Consider the following 20,360-nt stretch of genomic DNA (forward strand, 5'->3'; position numbering starts at 1 on the left):
CAATGAAGCAGAACCTCATCTCACACGCTACTGTGATGCCCTAAATATGAAGGCCCCCTTTTTTAAAATGTTCTATTTACGTATTTTGAGAGAGAAAGAGAGCATGTGCAAGCGGGGACAGGGGACAGAAAGGGGAGGAAAGAGGATCCCAAGCAGGTTCCGTACCGTCAGCACAGAGCCCAATGCGGGACTCGAACTTATGAACTGTGAGACCAAGACCTGAGCCAAAACCAAGAGTCAGACTGACTGAACCAGGCAGGCGCCCCAACATGAAGCCCTTCTAAAAGGCAATTTTACTATTTATGTGACAGGAGCCCTTTGATCCCCTAATTCTACTGCTAGGAACTTACCCAACAGGTAACTGGACACATATATACAAGAATGTCCATTACACTTTCATAATGGCAAAGGGGGGGGGTGGGGGGGCGTGGAATGATACCAGTTAAATCCATACAATCAACAGCAACCTAGAAGAACAGTGAATGGCCTCAGACAATGCACAACAGGTGAAAAGGGCAGATTATGAAACAATGCGTATAGCATGACCCCCAAATCCACTGAAAAACACACTCCTGAATACACACAAGTTAACAGAAAAAAACAAACCAACCATGTTAATAATGGTTCTCTGAATAGGACAGATGCAAACATTTAAGTTTTCTTTTTGGGGACATCTAGGTGGGCATCTGACTCTGGATTTCAACTCAGGTCATGATGTCACAGTTCGTGGGTTTGAGCCCCACATCTCACTCCACGCTGAAGGCACGGAGGCTGCTCGGGATTCTCTCTTTCCCTCTCTGCCCGTCCCCGACTCGTGTGTGCACGGTCTCGCTCTCAAAATAAACTTTAAAAATAAAAACTTAAAAAAAAAAACAAAACTAAATTGCCTTTTTAAATCCTTTCCTTTAATCCTTTCCAAATTTTCTCTCAACTGCATTACCTTTACAACAAAAGATTAAAGAAATAACACAGTCAACTCAGATTCATTCTGGGAATCATTCTTGAATCTTCACGTGAATGGAAGAATCCTGTTTTGATGGCAAAGCCTCTAAACGAAAAGTTCTAGAAGAGCAAGAAGCGCACCAACTGGTTCACTACAGCACCGACACGTGGCCCAACACGGCACAAGGTCTCCAAACTAACGCGCGACACTAAGCAGCACCATGCGCCAACATGGACTACGCCCTTAGGTGTCTTCAACAGCTCGAGTGTGACCCGATCTCCACCCAACACTGAGCAGACTCCATACTCTAACCCTTGACTGCGACAGTCACTGAAAGGATCAGCCGGCTTCGAAGAGAAACACAGCCGAGCCTGAATCCAGTCCCACCACTTTCAGGCTAGGGCACACTGGCAGGTAACTTAATCTCTCTAAACCCTCTTTGCGTCCTCCTCAAAACACTAATTTTTACAGGATGTCTATCGCTGCCAGGTTCCACAGGAGCTACTATGACTACTGCACGTCGTTACCGTCTACATGGCAGACGTCCTTAATGTAGGACAGAAGCAAAGACAGCAGGATGTCCAGGCGCTCGGCTACAGGATGCACCATACGATCGGGCCTTTGTGCGTCAGCCTTTGTTTCACCGCCAGGGTCTTCGTCCTCATCCTTTGAAGACGAAGGAAAAACTGACATTAGAAACTGTAATAAAAACAGTTCTCAGAGAGGATCATTTCCCTTTTTTAAGTTGTATTTATTTAAGTAATCGCTACATTCAACGTGGGGCTCGAACTCACGACCCCAAAATCAAGAGTCACACACCAGCCAAGAGCCCCAAAAAGGTAAAGCAAAGACATAGGTCCCCTCTCGGCAGGAGCTCCCCGCCAGAAGTACGACTCAGAACCACTCAAGCAAGGAACTCAAACTAGAAGCAGATTCAGAGTCTGCCTGACTCGCATCTCGAAGACCCACCCAAACCAAGGCCGTGCCAACACTGCAGCTTTCCCCGAGCACCTGGAACGCACTGTGCTGGGCACTGCTGGTGCCCAGGGCTCCTCTCCCAGAACAGGGCACCCCTGCCCCAGCTGCTGTGAGCACTGGTGGCCAACAGCCTCTCCAGAGGACCACCCTCGCACTCTCTCCTGCCCTCCCTGTCCAGAATGACCGGCTGACAACAGGTCACAGGAGGCCATCTCCCTGCTTTCAAGCTGGAATCAAGTCTATGGTGCCATTCCCGCTCCAGAGTTCCTGCGACCTGGGGTCATCATGCTATAGCTGGAACTCTCCCTTGTAGTCCCTTCTCCTGCCCTTTGTCCCTAAATTCCACCCTCCCACCCCCGCTCAGGCTCTCCTCCGGTGAACCCTGCCCCAGGCAGAGAGGTACTGCATTAAGGCACAGACTTATAAAATAAAGAAATCACACTGGGACTTTTCTATTTACCACTCCCTTGAAAACACACGTGCTTTGCAAAAACAAAAAAAAAAGCAGAAAGAACAAAAGTTAAGAATAAAAATGAAATATACTTCACCACACCCAAATTCACAGCCATGGAAAGAAACGAACTCTCCTGGGCAGTACGCAACATGGTAACAGCTACTCATTCAAGAATCACTGTTGGGACGCCTGTGTGGCTCCGTCGGTTAAGCGTCCAACTCTTAATCTCGGCTCAGGTCATGATCTCACAGTTCGTGAGATTGAGCCCCCATGTCAGGCTCTGCACTGAGTGTGGAGCCTGCTTTGGATTCTCTCTCTCCCTCTCTCTGCCCCTCCCCAACTTGCACTCTCTCTCCCTCAAAAAAAAAAAATAAATAAAGAATCATTTTTCAAGTTTGCTGAACTGTGAACTACTGTTTTAACCTAAAGCCTTGAAGAAGAGGAGGCATTAGCCATTGCCTCCCGCCCCCTGGAATTAAGACCTGCACACACGTGCTTTCGTTAGGAAGCACTGACCATGCTGAAGAGTCCTTCTGGGGCATCTGTCCCACCGCCAGTCTGAGCAGCTACTTCTTCGGCATCCTCAATATCTTGCCGGGATGCGTTCACCTACGTTAAAGCAAAGGGGTGGAAAAGAATAAAATCATTCAAAGTACCTGGGAAGTGGAAACCCACCTGATTTACACACTTTCAAGGGTCCACCTGAGCACCCTTCCCAGCACTGTGACTCAATATACAAGTATGGTGCAAACCCATGCACTGGCCTGGGCCCCGAAGTAATTTCCAAGACTACAAATCAAACCCCCTTCACTACATAATTCTACAAAATTATTAGGAACTGTTGTGTGGTCTAAATCAACTTCAACAAATTCAACATTCATTCCGACTCTTACTACGCACAATTCACGTACGTGTCGTACATAAAAGCGTCTCATCAATCAACTGAGCAGGAAAATAAAAAACACGAGTTAAATTTGAATGACTGAATATTCATCTTGGTATATGCCCCTTCAGATACCTAGTTTAACACACCATTCAAGTCCTGCCTTTTTTTTACTATCATACAGGACCCCCTTTCTAAATGTACTCTAAAATGTTCCGTTAGTACGTACGAGAGGAAGGAAGACTTTACAGATTACGTATGTGGTTGGCCAGACAGGCAGACCTCCCGGGAAGCAGTGCACCGGCCCACCCACCCTCCGGCCCCTCCCAGACCTGCCCCGTTGCGGCCTCGTTCTCCCCACAGTACTTCTCTCTCCTCCATCACTCACGGCTCCTCAGCCACAAACCTCCAGTCTCCCCAACCCTAAAGTCTCCCCTCGGCCCCGCTCATCCGTTCCTCACACCCTCAACCGAGGCCTCCGACAGCCCCACTTGCCAACCATCCACACTTTCCCCTGAAACGCAGCTGCCCCCTCCGGCGACACGGCAGCAGACTACCTCCTCATCACCAAATCCAAGGACTTTTGTTTTGCTCATCCTCCTTACTTAAAAATATCAACCACAGCTCACCCTACTGAGTGAACCCTGCCTGCTTCCAGATCCTCCCTGGGTATCCGTACCCGGTTTCCCGCCCACTTCCGATCACACTCCCTCTCTCCTGTCCTAAACAGCATCACCGCACAGGTTTGCTCTCAGTCCCCTACCTGCAGCCACCACTGCTTGCTGAGTAATCTCCCCCTGGCTCCGCAACCGCACCCCGATCCACCCAAATATGGAACTCTTCCTCTTCCGACCTCCTCCTGACCATCCTCCTTACCACTAACGGCCACGCCACACTCTATTCCACAGAGAGCTACCTTTCTCTTACCCTCGACTTCCGGTCCAGTCTCCAGGACCAGTTCTCGCCTTTCCTCCCCGATGCCACTAGAACCCACCACTGTCACTTATTCCCTCTGCACTCCACTGCTGGCCTTTTTAAAAAAGCGTGTGAAGAATTCAACATCACTTCCTTAGGAATGCCTTCCTGATCCCCTCACTTACATCAGGATCTCCAGCACATAACGATGCATGTATTCCACTTACAGCATTTCCCGCAACTACTTTTTTGTTTTTTAACGTTTATTTATGAGAGACAGAGACAGAGCACGAGCAGAGGAGGGGCAGAGACAGAGGGAGACACAAAATCCGAAGCAGGCTCCAGGCTCTGAGCTGTCAGCACAGAACCCGACGTGGGGCTCAAACTCACAAACCTTGAGATCATGACCTGAGCCGAAGTTGGACGCTTAACCGACTGAGCCACCCAGCTGCCCCACGACTGTACTTTCACGTGTGCATGACCATCTGATTAATGCCTCGTTCCCCAACCACGAGATGCAACTGTCTACAACCACCAGCACATCCATCAAGTTGAAGAAACATTCAAAGAAATGAATCAAAGATGGAAATGTGGATTCTTCCCCATTGCTGCTACTATTGCTTCACGTACTACTATATATATTTAACAAATGCAAATCAAGGAGAAAAACAGATTACCAGATACTTACGTCCAACTTGAGTAACTTTTCAATCACAAGCTCTAGAATTTCATGCCTCAAGGTTGGAAAATATACACTAATCCTTAGCAAGTTATGAACATAACATTCCTAAAACATAAAAAGACAAAACATTTCAACAGAGAATAAATGTTTCATAATTAGGTAAGCAAAACATCAATTACATGATCTTTAGTTTCTTTTTTTAAGTTTATTTATTTTGAGAGAGAGACAGAACATAAGCAGGGGAGGGGCGGGGGGGTGGGGGGGGGAGAGAGAGGGAGAAAGAGAGAGAATCCCAAGCAGGCTCCATGAAATCAGCACAGACTGACATGGGGTTTGAACCCACAAACCACGAGATCATGACCTGAGCCAAAACCAAGAGCCGGGCATTTTACTAACTGAGCTACCCAGCTACCCCACAACCTTCAGTTTCAATTAAACAGAAAAAAAATAGACTATCCAGCAACACAGAAACTATACTGTTTATCTATACAATGTTCAGTATAATTAATCTAATCACCCCCAGTGAATTAAATTTGTGATCTGTACACTTCTACAAGTGTTTTCTTTAGAAAAGTTTGAGATAAAATTCATACACAAATCATCCATTTAAAATGTACAATTCAACACTTTTTAGCATATTCACTTGTGTAACTGTCCCCATAATCAATTTTAGAACATTCTCATCACCCTAAAAAGGAACACTGTATCTTTTGTCTAACGTGTATTTATTTGTGAGAAGGAAAAAGTGAGCAAGCACACGTGCAGGGGGAAGGGCAGAGAGGGAGGGGGACAGAGGATCTGAAGAGCATTCTGTGCTGACAGTAGACAGGGGCTTGAACTTATGAACCATGAGATCATGACCTGAGCTAAGGTCAGCTGCTTAATTGACTGAGCCACCCAGGCGCCCCAACACTGTATCTTTTAGTCATGTACCTCCCCCCAGCCCTAAGTAACCACTAGTCTACTTTCTATGGATTTGCCTATATTCTAGATATTTCACATCAGTAGAATCTTATACTAAGTGGTGTTTTAGCATGCCTTCAAGGTTCACTCATTTTGTAGCAAGTAAACCACTCCGTTTTAGTGCCAAATAATATTCCACTGTATGGACATAATACAACACTTGTTTATTCATCAGCCCATAAACATTTGCTTATTTCTGTATTTTGGCTATGATGAATAATGCTGCTTTTGAATATTCACGTAAAGCTGTGTAGACACATGGTATCTTTCCTCTCGGACAGGCACTTCTCAGCGGAAATGATGGGTCACGTGGCAATGTTTAACCTTTCTAAGCAACTGCCAAGATGGTTTTCCAAAGCAGTTCTACCACCTACTGTCTACACCCGCACCAGCAATGTGGTGAAGGTTCTGACTTCTCCCCATCCTCACCACGACTTGTCACTGAGTATTGCCATCCTAGCGGGTATGAAATGAGATCTCTTTACTAAAGGTTTTGACTTGTGTTTTCCTGACAGCCAGTGATTCACATGTTCACTGACCATTTGTACGTGGATTCTGGAGAAATATCCATTCAGATCTTTTGCCCATTTTTAAATTGGGTTATTTGCCTTTTTATTATTGAAATGCTAAGAATTCTTTATATATTCTATTTTAAGTTTATTTATTTTCAGAGAAAGAGCAAACACCAGTAAGGGAGGGGCAGAGAGAGATGGAAAGAGAGAATCCCAAGCAGACTCTACACAGTCAGTGCAGAACCCCACTCTGGGCTCAAACTCACAATTCAAGAAATCATGACCTGAGCCGGAACCAAGAGCCAGACACTTAACCGACTGAGCCCCTCAGGCACCCCAACAGTTCGTCGTATATTCTCGATATACTCCTTGATACAATACGTGATTTGCAAGCCCGCTGTTTGATTTTCACTTGCTTGAAGGCGTCCAATGAAAGAAACACAAATGTTTAATTTTAATCAAATCCAACTTGTCTGGTTTTCTGTGGCTGCTTGCGCTTCAGGCATCCTATCTAGAAACTGTTGCCTGATTTCAGGTCACAAAAATGTTTACCTACGTGTTCTTCTGAGAGCTACTTTTAGCTTACATTTAGGTCTTTCGTTCATTCTGTTTATGAGGGAGCAGGGGGCTCTGCTCTACCCCATTCTTTGCATGTAGATTTCCACTTGTCCCACAACCATTTGTGGAAGAGATCATTCTTTTCCCCATTAAACTGCTTTGGACAAATGGCTTGTGTGTGTTGATCTTACATTTTATAACTAGGCTGAACTCACTTTAGTTCTAATAGTGCTCATGAGGAATCTTTAGGATTTTTCTAAATGTTAAGATCATGTCATCACAAATAAAGACAGTTTTACTTCTTTCCAATCTGGATGCCTTTTCCCTTTCTTGCCTAGCTCCCCTTGCTAGAAGAACCTCCAGTCCACGCTGAACAAAAATGGCAAAAACAGGGGCTCCTGGGTGGCTCTGTCGGTTGAGCATGTGATTCTTGATTTCAGCTCAGGTCATGATACCACAGTTGATGGGTTCAAGCCCCGAGTTGGGCTCTGGTGTGGAGCATGCTTGGGATATTATCTCTCTCTCTACCCCACTCCCCTACCTCTCTGTCCCTCCCCCTCTCATGCTCTCACTCTCTCTCAAAATTAAACTTTGAGGCACCTGGGTGGCTCAGTCAGTCAAATGTCCAACTCTTGGTTTTGGCTCAGGTCATGATCTTACGGTTTCGTGAGCTTGAGCCCCACACGGGGCTCTGTGCTGCCAGCACAGAGACTGCTTAGGATTCTCTCTCTCCCTCTCTCTTTCTGCCCCTCCCCCCACCCTCACACTGTCTCTCTCTCTCTCTCTCTCTCTCTCAAAAACAAAAGTAAATAAATAAATAAGCAAAATTTTTTTAAAAAGGGGCAAAAGCAGACATCCTTGTTTTGTTCCTCATCATATGGAAAAGCTTGCAATTGTTCACCATTGAGTGGGATATTACGTGTGAGTTTTTCATAGGTGCCCTTTCTCAGGCTGAAACAGTCCCCTTCTGTTTTTGTCATGAAAAGGTTTTAGTGTCTGTCAAATGCCTTTCTGCATCTGGTGAGATGATCATGTGGTCGCTATCATCTGTTCTATTGACATGGTCATTATATTAACTGATCTTAATAAATATTACATAAACCATGAATTCCTAGGATAAATTTCACGTGGGCATAATGCATACTCCTTTTATGCTGCTAAACACAGTTTTCTACTGTGTTGAGAATTTATCTATATTAGTAAGAGATGCAAGGTTTATAATATTCCACTTGAAAGTGACTATCACAAGCATTAGCAAAATTTATTAACTCCTTATTTAATACTTAGAAGACTATCTTTGACAGGGAGAGCATGTGTGCACGTGCACATGTGAGCAGGGGAGAGAGAAAGAAAATCTCAAGCAGGCTCCATGCTTAGCATGGAGCCCCACTCAGGGCTCGATCTCGACCACAAGATCATGACCTGAGCCACAAATGAAAAGTCAGACATTTAACCAACTGAGCCACCCAGGCATACCTTATAATACCTCATTTAGAAAACAATAAGCTATGCTTAGAAGGAAACCACTATTCATTACTGAAAACCACAGATCATCTAAATATTACACAAAAACTTAAAAATTCATCCATAGAAAGTTCTGCCTTTATGTTCAAATAAGGCATGTTTATAACTGGTAATACATAAACTATTACCTTCTAGTAATTGTTATCTGTATAATCATTAAGCCTATCCAGATATTTCTGAAACACACTCTGCCCTTGACTTGCGTCAGGGAAAAAGGCACTGGGGATCCACAGTCAGTTCCTAAGAAAGGAATTTGAGTCAGGTTCTTAGTCTTGCGTTTAATGTATAAGACAACTGGTAAGAAAAACACATAACATCACCTAAAAGTAACTTACAACTTTTCCGTTATTTCTCCCATGAAAAGATTTCTTACCAAGGTTCTCTCGGATTTTCGAACAAATGGAAATTTTTCCACCAATATTGGCATAAGAAACCACGGTGTCCTAAAAAAACAAAAGGAAATCAACCAATCCATGTTAACTGGGCTTTCTTGGAAGGTAACGTTTCCGTTCTAAGAGCAAATATGGAGGCAAAAGGTAAATGGTAATCAACTATCTCAAGTAACTGGAACCTAAATGCATGGCTTCAGAGAAAACCTATGATAACTTAGGGGAATATAACCTTCCATCAACTTTGGTATCAACAGCAAGTTAAAGGGGGATTCTTAGTTCTACAAAAGCAATAGAGTTTCAGTTTAAAACTTAAAACGTTTCCCACTGCGTGTCCATGTATTACTTTAAAAACAAGAAAAAATTATCAACTTAGGTAACTTTTAAGTTAGTAAATAATAAACTTACAAAGGGAACTTGAAGTCCACTCTCCCAAAAAGAAACCTAAGCTTCTCTTAAAACTGTAATTTTTAAAAAATTAATATGTAATGAACAATACTGGAATTGCAATTTTTATTTATATGGCATGACACGGGGATTGCTCACTGAAAATTTTTGGACATAGTATCTGTTGAAGATAAAAGCAGAATTTCAACCACCACTATACAAACTTTGGAAGAGAGTCTGCGTACAAGTTTTAAATAATTTAAATAATACTAATTAAGTTACTAATTCTTAAATAATTTAAACAACTAAAGACAACGAAGAGAACTATAATGCCATTTTTTTGTAGAATGTGATGTTGACAAAGCCTACAGAAACATGTAGCATACAACCTGAGCTTTGATGCTATGAACATAGTAATTTTCTACTAATTGGTTATCATTTTCTTGAGACTTCAAGACCATGATTCAAAAAAAAATTAACAGGATACTCACGATGGGACATATCTTGCTATTATTTGCAAGGCTCTGTGACAGGTGTCAAAAGTGGCAGGAAGATCTACAAGTAGAAAAGTAAGAGTATGAGCATAACAATAAAACTGAAACCTGAGAAGTTACAAAATTTTTTTTAAGTTTATGTATTTACTTTGGGGGGGGGGAGGGGACGGGCAGAGGGAGAGGGAGAGATAGAATCCCAAGCAGGCTCCGCACTGTCAGCGTGGAGCCCGATGTGGGGCTCAGACTCATGAACCATGAGATCATGACCTGAGCCGAAACCCAAGAGTCGGATGCCCAACCGACTGAGCCACCCAGGCGTCCCCAAAAGTTACATATCTTAAGCTAAAAACACCCGCTAACCAAAACTGAATCATTTACTAACGAAATGTTAACTTGGAAGGTTTTTCTCTAACACCAACTATCACTGCAGACTAAGTAGATTAGTTAAATAAGTAATGCACTGAGGGCAGCTGATCAGACGTTCTTGCTGAAGGTCACAAAAAAATTCCATCAGAGGTTGCCATTTGCTGCTGCCTACCCATTAGAACAGCTCCTGGCCTCACCCAGTGTTTTAACATTGAGCACGCATTCTCTAAGACACAGGCAGGTCCCTTGCTTTAATCTTCTTTATACTTACTATCATCTTCGTCATCGGAATCCGAAACATCTACGTCACCTTCTTTAATGACCACTCGTGCTTTGTGAGGGAAAAACAAAATACGTTATTCTTTTTGTCACTGACCTAAACAATCAACAGCTACACAAGAAAGTGATTTTTTCCACTGTGCAAACTTAGTACAATAATTAAATTTACAGCCAAAAAAAAAGTCAAGTAACTTTACAGTTAAAGCTAAAATTTCTGAGTTCTAAGATTCCATTAGAATCTCATTAAGGTAAATTCCAACCCATAAAACAAACAAACAAACAAACAAACAAAAAAACACAGCAACAAATCCAGATGCTTCTACAGACATCATTATAGAGAACAGACATGCACCAAAACTGCTAACATGCAGCTCAGAATTTTCCATGTTGGCACAATCCCCACAGTGTTCCAAGAAGTATTTTAGTAATAGGGTACTTAAAAAATGAACAATCAAAGAAAGCAAAGAACCACTTACGAGGTACAAAATGAGAAACAATCATGCTGAGACAGGGTCTAAGGAAGACAGTCTGTGCTGATACAAGATTACCAAGAAAAGCCAAATACTCCTCCACCACCGTCTGACTTCTGTTTAACCACTGCAATCTCTACAGGTGGGAGGAAGAGAAAGATAAAAGAAACATGTTACTAATACAACATATTCTGTTTCCAGAGTATTGAAATCACATACTAGTCAGTAAAATAAATGGTAAACTTACCAATAAAATATTGATAAGCTGCTCAAAGTCTTTAGTCAAGTACATGATGGAAGAACGGAATTCTAACAGCCAGTTAATGATTTGGTCATCCTTAAGGCAAACAAAGAAAAGCGCTTTCAAAATCACAAATCCTCTAAAATAACTGGAGGTAATACCTACCTTGCACCAGACATCTACAAATAGTATTTAAATTAGGAGAAAAAAGTCACAAACTTGCACTAAAGCCAAAACTGGAATGAAAATGTCTTAATTTGTATCCAAACAAAAGAACGTTACATTTTCTGATTTTATTTATTTTTTTTTTAATTTTTTTTTCAACGTTTATTTATTTTTGGGACAGAGAGAGACAGAGCATGAACGGGGGAGGGGCAGAGAGAGAGGGAGACACAGAATCGGAAACAGGCTCCAGGCCCTGAGCCATCAGCCCAGAGCCTGACGCGGGGCTCGAACTCACGGACCGCGAGATCGTGACCTGGCTGAAGTCGGACGCTTAACCGACTGCGCCACCCAGGCGCCCCTCATTTTCTGATTTTAAAAAGTAACACAGGGATGCATTTGTGGCTCAGTCAGATAAGTGTCTGGCTCTTGATTTTGGCTCAGGTCATGATCTCACGGTTTGTGGGATCGAGTCTCCTGTTGACTCTGTGCTGACAGCATGGAGCCTGCTTGAGATTCTCTCTCTCCCTCTCTCTCTACCCCTCCCCTACCTGCGCACACGCTCTCTCTCAAAATAAGTAATAAACTTAAAAAAAAGATGTGCTATATAAAAATGATGGCTCCAGTACGTCATAAAATATTTTTCAGGCAATAAAATTCCTGTTCATAATAACTTTTAGTGACATGGGAAAAACTTCTAAATAAAAAGAAAACAAGCCATGTATAAAATATGCTATCAGTTAGATAAATATAAAATATCAACTATAAGGACACCTGGCCAGCTCAGTCGGTAGAACATGCAACTCTTGATCTCAACGTTGTGAGTTCAAGCCCTATGTTGGGCATAAAGCCTACTTAAAATAATAAATAAAAATAAAAATAAAAAGCTTTAGGGCACATGAGTGGTTCACTGGGTTAAGCATCGGACTTTAGCTCAGGTCATGATCTCATGGTTTGTGAGTTTAAGCCCTGCATCAGGTGAGCTCAAGCCCCACTTCTGGTGAACTCGAGCCCTACCTTGGGTAAGCCCCGCTTCTCTCTCTCCCACTTTGCACCACATAGGATTCTCTTTTTCTCTCTCTCTCTGCCCCTTGCTCACTTGCACCCTGCCCCCACTCTCTAAAAACATAATAAAAATAATAAATTAAATATATATATATATATATAATATATTGTTTGTATTAACACATACACACAACATACATAAAAAACTAAGACCCTCCAATTTTGAAAGAAATGGTTAATGCTGATTAAGACTCAACACAAGAGGGGCGCCTGGGTGGCTGTCAGTTAAGCATCTGACTTTGGCTCAGGTCATGATCTCACAGTTCACGGGTGCAAGCCCTGCAATGGGCTCTGTGCTGATAGCTCTAAGCCTGGAGCCTGAAGCCTGCTTCGGATTCTGTGTCACCCTCTCTCTCTGTCCCTCCCCTGTTCACACGCTCTCACTCAAAAATAAACATTAAAAGTTAAAAAAAAGTAAAGACTCCACCCGAGAAAGGGACATACAAATACACAAAAGCAATGCGTTATAACCATAACAGTAGACTGTTAATAGACAGTACTGTGCTTACAGTAATAATGAGCAAGTGAGGGAGGGGCAGAGAGAGGGAGACACAGAATCCGAGGCAGGCTCCAGGCTCTGAGCTGTTGGCACAGAGCCCAAAGGGGGCTCGAACCCACAGACCACAAGATCATGACCTGAGCTGAAGTCAAACACCCAACCGACTGAGCCACCCAAGTGCCCCACTTCTAGTGATAGATTTTTACAGACAATATTGTACCTACAGTGATAAACCATCAACAGACAGGGCTGTACCTGCTGTTACAGACTGATACTGACAGGGAGTATCGTTCAGCAGGAAGACACCAGGCACCAGGCACGGTGCTCAATACCACACGTCTGCATCTTTTACTAATCCTAACAATGCTGATAAAGGACTCCTGGTATTCCCATTTTATAGTTGAGGAAGCAGAGACTAAGAGAAATGAATAAGCAACCTGCCCATTCAAGAAGCTAATAAAGAGGGGCGCCTGGGTGGCTCAGTCAGTTAAGCGCCAGACTTCGGCTCAGGTCATGATCTCACGGTTTGTGGGTTTGAGCCCCGCGTCAGGCTCTGTGCTGACAGCTCAGAGCCTGGAGCCTGCTTCAGATTCTGTTCACCCCTCTGTCTGCCCCTCCCCTGCTCACGCACTTGTGTTATCTCTGTCTCTCAATAATAATAAATAAACATTAAAAAAAAATTTAAGGGGCGCCTGGGTGGCTCAGTCAGTTAAGCGCCAAACTTCGGCTCAGGTCATGATCTCACGGTTTGTGGGTTCGAGCCCCGCGTCGGGCTCTGTGCTGACAGCTCAGAGCCTGGAGCCTGCTTCAGATTCTGTGTCTCCTCTGTGTCTCCCTCTCTCTCTGCCCCTCCCCTGCTTGTGCTCTATCTCTCTCAAAAAATAAACATTAAAAAAAAATAAAAAGTAAAAAAAATTTTTTAAAAAGAAGCTAATAAAGAACCAGGTTCAAACCTGTCTGTCTGGGTCACAGCCTATGCTCCATCCCCTGTCCCACAATCCCTTGCTCCACTCAGGAGCTCACCACCTCTTCCCCACCTTCATCCCACCACTGACTGCTTTCCATGTGCTATTTGTGATGAACTTCATTGAGACTATTTCCTCATGAAACCCCGAGTAAGCTGGCAGTAAAATAACGTAAATCACAACTCGCTTGCACTATGGTAATTTCATATGTCCACCACCATTAAGGATAAGTTAATGGTGGCTCATCAAGGTCTGAGGTAGTGAAGACAAACTAAGTTAGGTGCAAATAAAAATACATGAACTCTATCCTATCCCTGTTCCACCAAAAAAAAAAAAAAAAAAAAGTGCAACAAAATTATAAAGATAACATTTAAAAAGCTCCATTTTTGAAAGTAACCTAGTCATAGTCTTTGGTGCTTTAGTACTGAACCATTATTAGAAGCAAATTGCTTCCAACACTCTCTGAACTAACATAGACACACGGATGCATTTCTTAGTATGCCAAGACACCAAGAAGTGCTGGTAAAAAAATACAGCGGGACAAAGAAAATGGTCCCTGGAACCTACAGAAGAACACGAGGATAAGGGAAAGCTTGAGACAGCGCCACTTCTGCTGTCGGTCTCTGGTGGCTACATCCTCACAGAGGGACAAGCACGTATTCAGAAAACCCATAGTACAGCTATGGCTGGAGTAGATGGTAAGCAAGCCAACAGATAAATCTGGGAATCGAGGAGGGGCCAGATAAATGATGGAAGTCCTTGTAAGTCAGATTTGTAACTAGGAAGATCTGCTGGAAAGGTGGGAAATGGAGTGAACCAACACCTATGTGCTTAGAGAGAACCAAGGAAAATTCCAGTAAAGAGGACACTTCAGCTGGATCTTAAAGAGTAGGAGTTTAGTAGGTAAAGCAGTAACAACAGTGAACACTAATACAGTAATCACCGTGCCAGGCACTATTCTAAGATTTTAACACATACTAACTCATTTAATCCTTACGACCATTCCACGAGTACGTGACACCATTGGTTCCCATCTTACAGATGGGGGCACTGAGGCACGGGAAGTGCAGTAAATCTGCCCTCAGCCACAAAGCCAGCATGGGAGGGGAGGCCATGCAGCCAGAGCCCATGCTCAAATAGATAGCAAATAAAGCAGATACAGAGGACCTCTCCCAGCCACGAAGAAAAGGCACATGCAAAGAGATAAAGATGAAAAGTAATGCTCCACGTGAGTTGTAGAGATTACCTAAATTAATTACTTTAATTAAATTTTAAAAAGCTGAAAAGAGACAAATTCATGGAATAAAGTAGTGAGGACTGAACACAGAAACAATGTCGCAGACCATGCTAAGAAGCTGGTTCTGTGTGAAAAAGGCATGAAGTTTTCTGGCAGGATGGTGCCCTATTTTAGAGATGCCTCAGGCTGCACTGTGGAGGGTAAAATTGGTGGGGGGTGGAGGTAGGGGTGAGGGGTAATGTGACATAGAGGAGAAGTGGTAAGCTAAAGGAATTAAGGGAAGAATCCAGACAAAAAAGCACCAACAATGCAAGAAGCCTTTATTTTTTTTTTCAAAGTTTATTTTTTATTTTTGGGACAGAGAGAGACAGAGCATGAACGGGGGAGGGGCAGAGAGAGAGGGAGACACAGAATCGGAAACAGGCTCCAGGCTCTGAGCTGTCAGCCCAGAGCCCGACGCAGGGCTCGAACTCACAGACCGCGAGATCGTGACCTGGCTGAAGTCGGACGCTTAACCGACTGCGCCACCCAGGCGCCCCTACAATGCAAGAAGCCTTTAAGGATATTTTTTTTTTCCCAAAGGCCCTGGTAAATCAATGGATACAAGGGGTGAGAAAAACCCCAAGGTTCCTCGCTCAAGAATTAGGTAAGCAGTAAATCGGTTAAGCACATAAAGAAGGTTGCAGAGGAGTGGGTTTGGGAGACAGAAAATGCTAAGTTTGGGGCATCAGTATTACTTATGGGCTGGCAGTTAAAAAACCAGTCTAGGGCCCACAAGAGCCATCTAAGCTCTAGATACAAATTTGGAAGTTATGAGGACAAAGGTAAATTCCAAAGCTTAAAGGGCCTAAGGAGATCACACAGGAAGAATCTTTAGAATGAGGAAAGGGTCAAGTTTGGAAACCTAATCAACACCAAATTTAAGAACCCATCACAATAATGATTGGACAGAAGTGATAAGAAGACCGCAAGATCCTAGAAACCAAAGGAAATTTAAGAAGTGGGCAGCCGAAGGGGTCTGGGTGGCTCAGTCGGTTAGACATCCAACTCTTGATTTCAGCTTAGAGCATGAACATGCGGTTCGTGAGTTCGAGCCCCACACTGGCCTCCAAGCTGACAGTTCGGTCGGCCCGCTTGGGATTCTCTCCCTGCCCCCGCCCCAGCCTTCCCTCATTCTCTCTCTTTCAATATAAATAAATAAAACCTAACAACAACAAAAAAGTGGGCAGCTAACAGTGTCCACTGCTACAAGGAATTAGTATGAGGCTTGAAAAAAAGTCCACTGAAATGAGCAGGGAAGAAACCACTAGTAATAGGTCACAGTAATCACCGCAGTGGATCTCACAGGGGATTAAAACACGCATGAGCAGTGAGAAAGCTTGAGCTGTCACCAGAACAGTTAACAACCACAAAGCCCTTTGTGTCAGGGGCTGTTCCAAGTGATTCTTGTGTATTAACTCACTGGATCCTCTAAAACGTCTGCACTTAAAATACCTCTATTGTTTTCCTGACTTTATAAAGATGAGAAACACAGGCAGTGAGTTAAACAAGCTGCCCTAGATCACACACTGGGCAACCACAGAGGAAGGATTTTTTATCCCAGGCAATATGACTACCATGGCCACTCTTCCCAAAACTGGGCAAGAAGGGAAGAAAAGGGAAATGAAATTTCCTGAGTTGTGACGAGATGACAGGTATGTATTTAGAAAGGTGCCCCTCTTGAACTTCTTGCACCATCTGCAAAGACACTAAAAAGAGCAGTTGCTTGAAAGGTAAGTCATCTTTTGTTCTTGTAGCAGCGGAGAGATGTGAGAGCTGCATGCGGCACAGAGGGAAGAGGCTCTAGGAAAGACGGGCCCCGGGGGCTCAGCCGGTTGAGCTCCGACTTCAGCTCGGGTCATGATCTCACGGTTCAGGAGTTGGAGCCCCACATCAGGCTCTGTGCTGACGGCTCAGCACAGAGCCTGGAGCCTGCTTCGGATTCTGTGTCTCCCTCCCTCTCTGCTCCTCACTCGCACTCTGTCTGTCTCTCCCTCTACCTCAAAAATAAACGTTAAGAAAAATAAGAAAGGAAAGATAAAGCAGGGATTCTCAACCTGAGGACTACCAACATTTAGGACTTGATAATTCCTTGTTGTGGAGGGCTGCTCTGTGCATTCAGTGCTGGATGTTTCAGTGGCATCCTTGTCATCCCCTCCCTAGATGCCAGTAGTACCCACGCCCTCCCCCCAGATGTGACAACCAAAAATGTCTCCGGTTCATCACCAAAAGTGCCCTGGCGGCAAAACTGCTCTTGGTTGAGAACCACCGCATTAAAGTGAGGATCACACAGAGAGCCAGTTCTAGAGGATGGAATAGGACCAAACGCGCAAATTAAATCCATGCAAAATGGCAAGAACTTTGCTAATGATCAAACATAAATTAATTACCTTTATGTCCGGATCTGACAGCTGGTTCTTCAACAACTCAAAGTCATTTGTTTCACCCTAAACAGGGACCAAAAAAAAAAAAAAAAAAAAAAGTAGTTTTGCTTGCTTCAGTTTGCTATTAAAAAATCAAGAGCAGGACTTTTAATTCTTACAAAAGGAACAGCGTAACATTCACACATCAACTGTGGATTATAAAATTGTAACTACAAACATTTAAAAACTCATGTTAGTGGAGCCGGACAGCTTGGAAAAAAAGAAAATGACTACTAAAAAGCTGTTCACATTCAGACCTACTTGCGTCCTGACATCTGACGATCACATTCGATACAAGATACCATCCATTTGCTTATTCGCACTTAAATGCTTATATGTATGAAAACAAATATTTATATTTTCCCTCCATCGCTGAGATTTAACAGAATCCCTTCTAAACTACCACAAACCCAAACCAAAAACAAACAAAAAACCAAACCCCTCTTGGAGAGCTGGTTTACTATCCCAAAGCAATGCTTAGGTAATTCTTTCAGAAATAAAACACTCTGACCTAAGGATTTTTATTCCAGCACTTGCTAGAGTTTTTTTTTAAAGATGCTACATAAATGGAACATTTGAAGATATGAAACCTCAGCAAAGAGGTTATCTGAGCTGACAACATCATGCTGTTATTAAAGAACTGACTTCAAACCGATATCTAAATTCATTTTATTATGTCTACGTGGCTGTTGTATAATGGCTACAACTGTATCCTGACCCACCAAAACCAAACCTCCCTGTGTCAATTATATCTCAATTAAAGCAGGGGGCAAAAAGCCACCAAACCTCATGTTACCTCCTCTTACCTTTTTGTACTTCAACAAGACTTCTGTCACAGTCCCACCAAACCGAACGGTTTTTCTTGGAGGAGAATTGAAGAAATCATTCTCTAACGTGAGCATATCTGAAAGTCTATAGAACCAAGATAATCATACTATTACACGCAGGGCAGAGAATAAGAAAAAAATCAGAAGAGCCAACGTTTACTGAGCCAACATCATTCAGTGGGACTATCACTAAAGCCTCCTAATCGGCTTCCTTGCTTCCACTCTAAACTCCAACGTTCTTCGTTCAATGACCTAATGATCTTCCCCAAAATTGCATCATGCTCTCCTACCCTCCCTGTTAAACTCTCCAAAGGTTTCCCACCTCACTTAAAATACAAATCCAAGCTCTCGGTCCGGGTCTTCAAGGTCCTATATTAATTAGTCTGGCCCCTGCCTACCTCTGACCTCATCTCCAGCCACTTAACATACTGCAACCATAGTGTCCTTTCTATTCTTCAAACTTGCCACGCTGATTCCCATTTCTTTTGCTGTTCGCTCTCTATCAGAAACACTCATCCTCCAGATACGGACACAGCTGGACTCTCGTCTTCCCTCCAACTGAAGCTCAAATGTCAGAGAGACGATTAAAGCACCCATCCTCTCTCTCCTGGCCCCCGTTTTACCTCTTCACGGCAGATCATCACTGCCTGAAACCATCCCTTTCCGTTATTTACTGGCCTCTTCACTGTCTTTCCCTCCTGAGATTGTAAGCTCTGTTGAGAGCAGAGATGTTGTCGCTTTTGATAGACTACTGTCTCCAGGGTCTAACACAGAGAGAGTATAGGTGCTTAATAAACACCATAAATGATACTATGCTAAGTGTTTTACAAAGTTTTCTTCCTTCAAATAGAGCGGGGGGGGGGGGGGGGGGGGAACCACACCAGTATCCTACTAATGACTCTCAAAGCCAAACCCCAAAATGTTTTATGAGGGTTAGGGGCTTTAAAAGTGGAAGACAGGGGCGCCTGGGTGGCGCAGTCGGTTAAGCGTCCGACTTCAGCCAGGTCACGATCTCGCGGTCCGTGAGTTCGAGCCCCGCATCAGGCTCTGGGCTGATGGCTCGGAGCCTGGAGCCTGTTTCCGATTCTGTGTCTCCCTCTCTCTCTGCCCCTCCCCCGTTCATGCTCTGTCTCTCTGTCCCAAAAATAAATAAACGTTAAAAAAAAAAAATAAATAAAAGTGGCAGACAGACTGTTAAGAAAACGTGTATGCGGAAACAAATTTCAAACACCAACAAAAAATTAAGAGTCGGTTTGCCATTAATGACAGCATTCGCCTGATGATTCAAACAACCCAGGGAATTCTTTCCAAATCTACGTGAAGAAAAGGGAGGAATGAGGTAGTACCCAGGCCTGGGACGCTAGGCGGGAGCCCACTGGGGAGAAAAGACCCTTGAACGGAGAACAGATGCATTTTCCCACCTTTACTACCCACTTAAGGGCACGGGCTCACTCTCGAGAACTTGAGATGACCCTCTACCGTTGCTCCCAGGACTCCTTCAGCTCTGCCCCAGGCCCTATCACATTCGCTTTCCTAACCCCGATCCTGAGCTTTGGCCCCAGATGCGCAGAAGGAAGCGTCCCGGACTCTCACCCGGTCCTCGACGCCCCCAGCGTCTTGACTGCAGACGCTGAGGCTGCCGCATCTCCCGGCAACCGCGTGTGAAGCAGCGGGGCCGCCATTGGGCCCGACAAGCGCGACGACTGCGCCTCTCCCCGGAAGTCGTGGGCCTTCTAGCCGCCCCTGTGGCCCGGAAGACGTGCGCGCGAGCGGCGGCCTTCAGCCAATCAGGAGCGCCATGGGACCGCTCCGTGATCCCGGCGGGCTAGAGCGCCGCCGAAGCTTTCTCCTCCCCGCCCTGCCTCCAGGCCCCTCCTCTCAGTTGGAGGACTTTCCCCGCCTCGCCAGGTGCGGCTGTGAGAGCGGCCAAGGCGCTGCGAGAAGAGAGATCCTTGGCAGCTCCGGCCAGCCCTGAGGGTCCCGAAGGAAGGGCAGGAACCGTTAGTGGACCCCTACTGGTCGGGTGCCACTAGTATTATCTTTTTGGAGTCAAAGCATCCCTTAGTCAAACTGAAGAAACCAAAGCTCTGGTTAACACCAGCACG

The 20,360-nt window shown here is 44.2% G+C and overlaps 1 protein-coding gene across 2 annotated transcripts in view; it reads right to left on the reverse strand.

The window, feature by feature from the left end:
• Positions 1-20,005, reverse strand: part of RRN3 (RRN3 homolog, RNA polymerase I transcription factor) — a 31,773-nt gene extending 11,768 nt beyond the window's left edge. Inside the window, exons 1-11 of one of the 2 annotated variants that reach the window (XM_019820926.3) lie at positions 19,849-20,005; positions 18,235-18,340; positions 17,396-17,452; positions 11,045-11,134; positions 10,804-10,933; positions 10,320-10,379; positions 9,680-9,743; positions 8,786-8,855; positions 4,862-4,960; positions 2,892-2,984; positions 1,471-1,609 (exon numbers count right to left, since the gene is read on the reverse strand). In XM_019820926.3, the coding sequence (XP_019676485.2) occupies positions 1,471-1,609; positions 2,892-2,984; positions 4,862-4,960; positions 8,786-8,855; positions 9,680-9,743; positions 10,320-10,379; positions 10,804-10,933; positions 11,045-11,134; positions 17,396-17,452; positions 18,235-18,340; positions 19,849-19,937 (997 nt within the window). In that variant the 5' untranslated portion in view covers positions 19,938-20,005. The remainder of the gene's footprint in view (positions 1-1,470; positions 1,610-2,891; positions 2,985-4,861; positions 4,961-8,785; positions 8,856-9,679; positions 9,744-10,319; positions 10,380-10,803; positions 10,934-11,044; positions 11,135-17,395; positions 17,453-18,234; positions 18,341-19,848) is intronic. The other variant, XM_011290580.4, reaches the window with a different exon arrangement.
• Positions 20,006-20,360: the final 355 nt, after the last annotated feature.

This window comes from Felis catus, chromosome E3 (genome assembly GCF_018350175.1).
Source record: "Felis catus isolate Fca126 chromosome E3, F.catus_Fca126_mat1.0, whole genome shotgun sequence".
NCBI lineage: Eukaryota > Metazoa > Chordata > Mammalia > Carnivora > Felidae > Felis > Felis catus.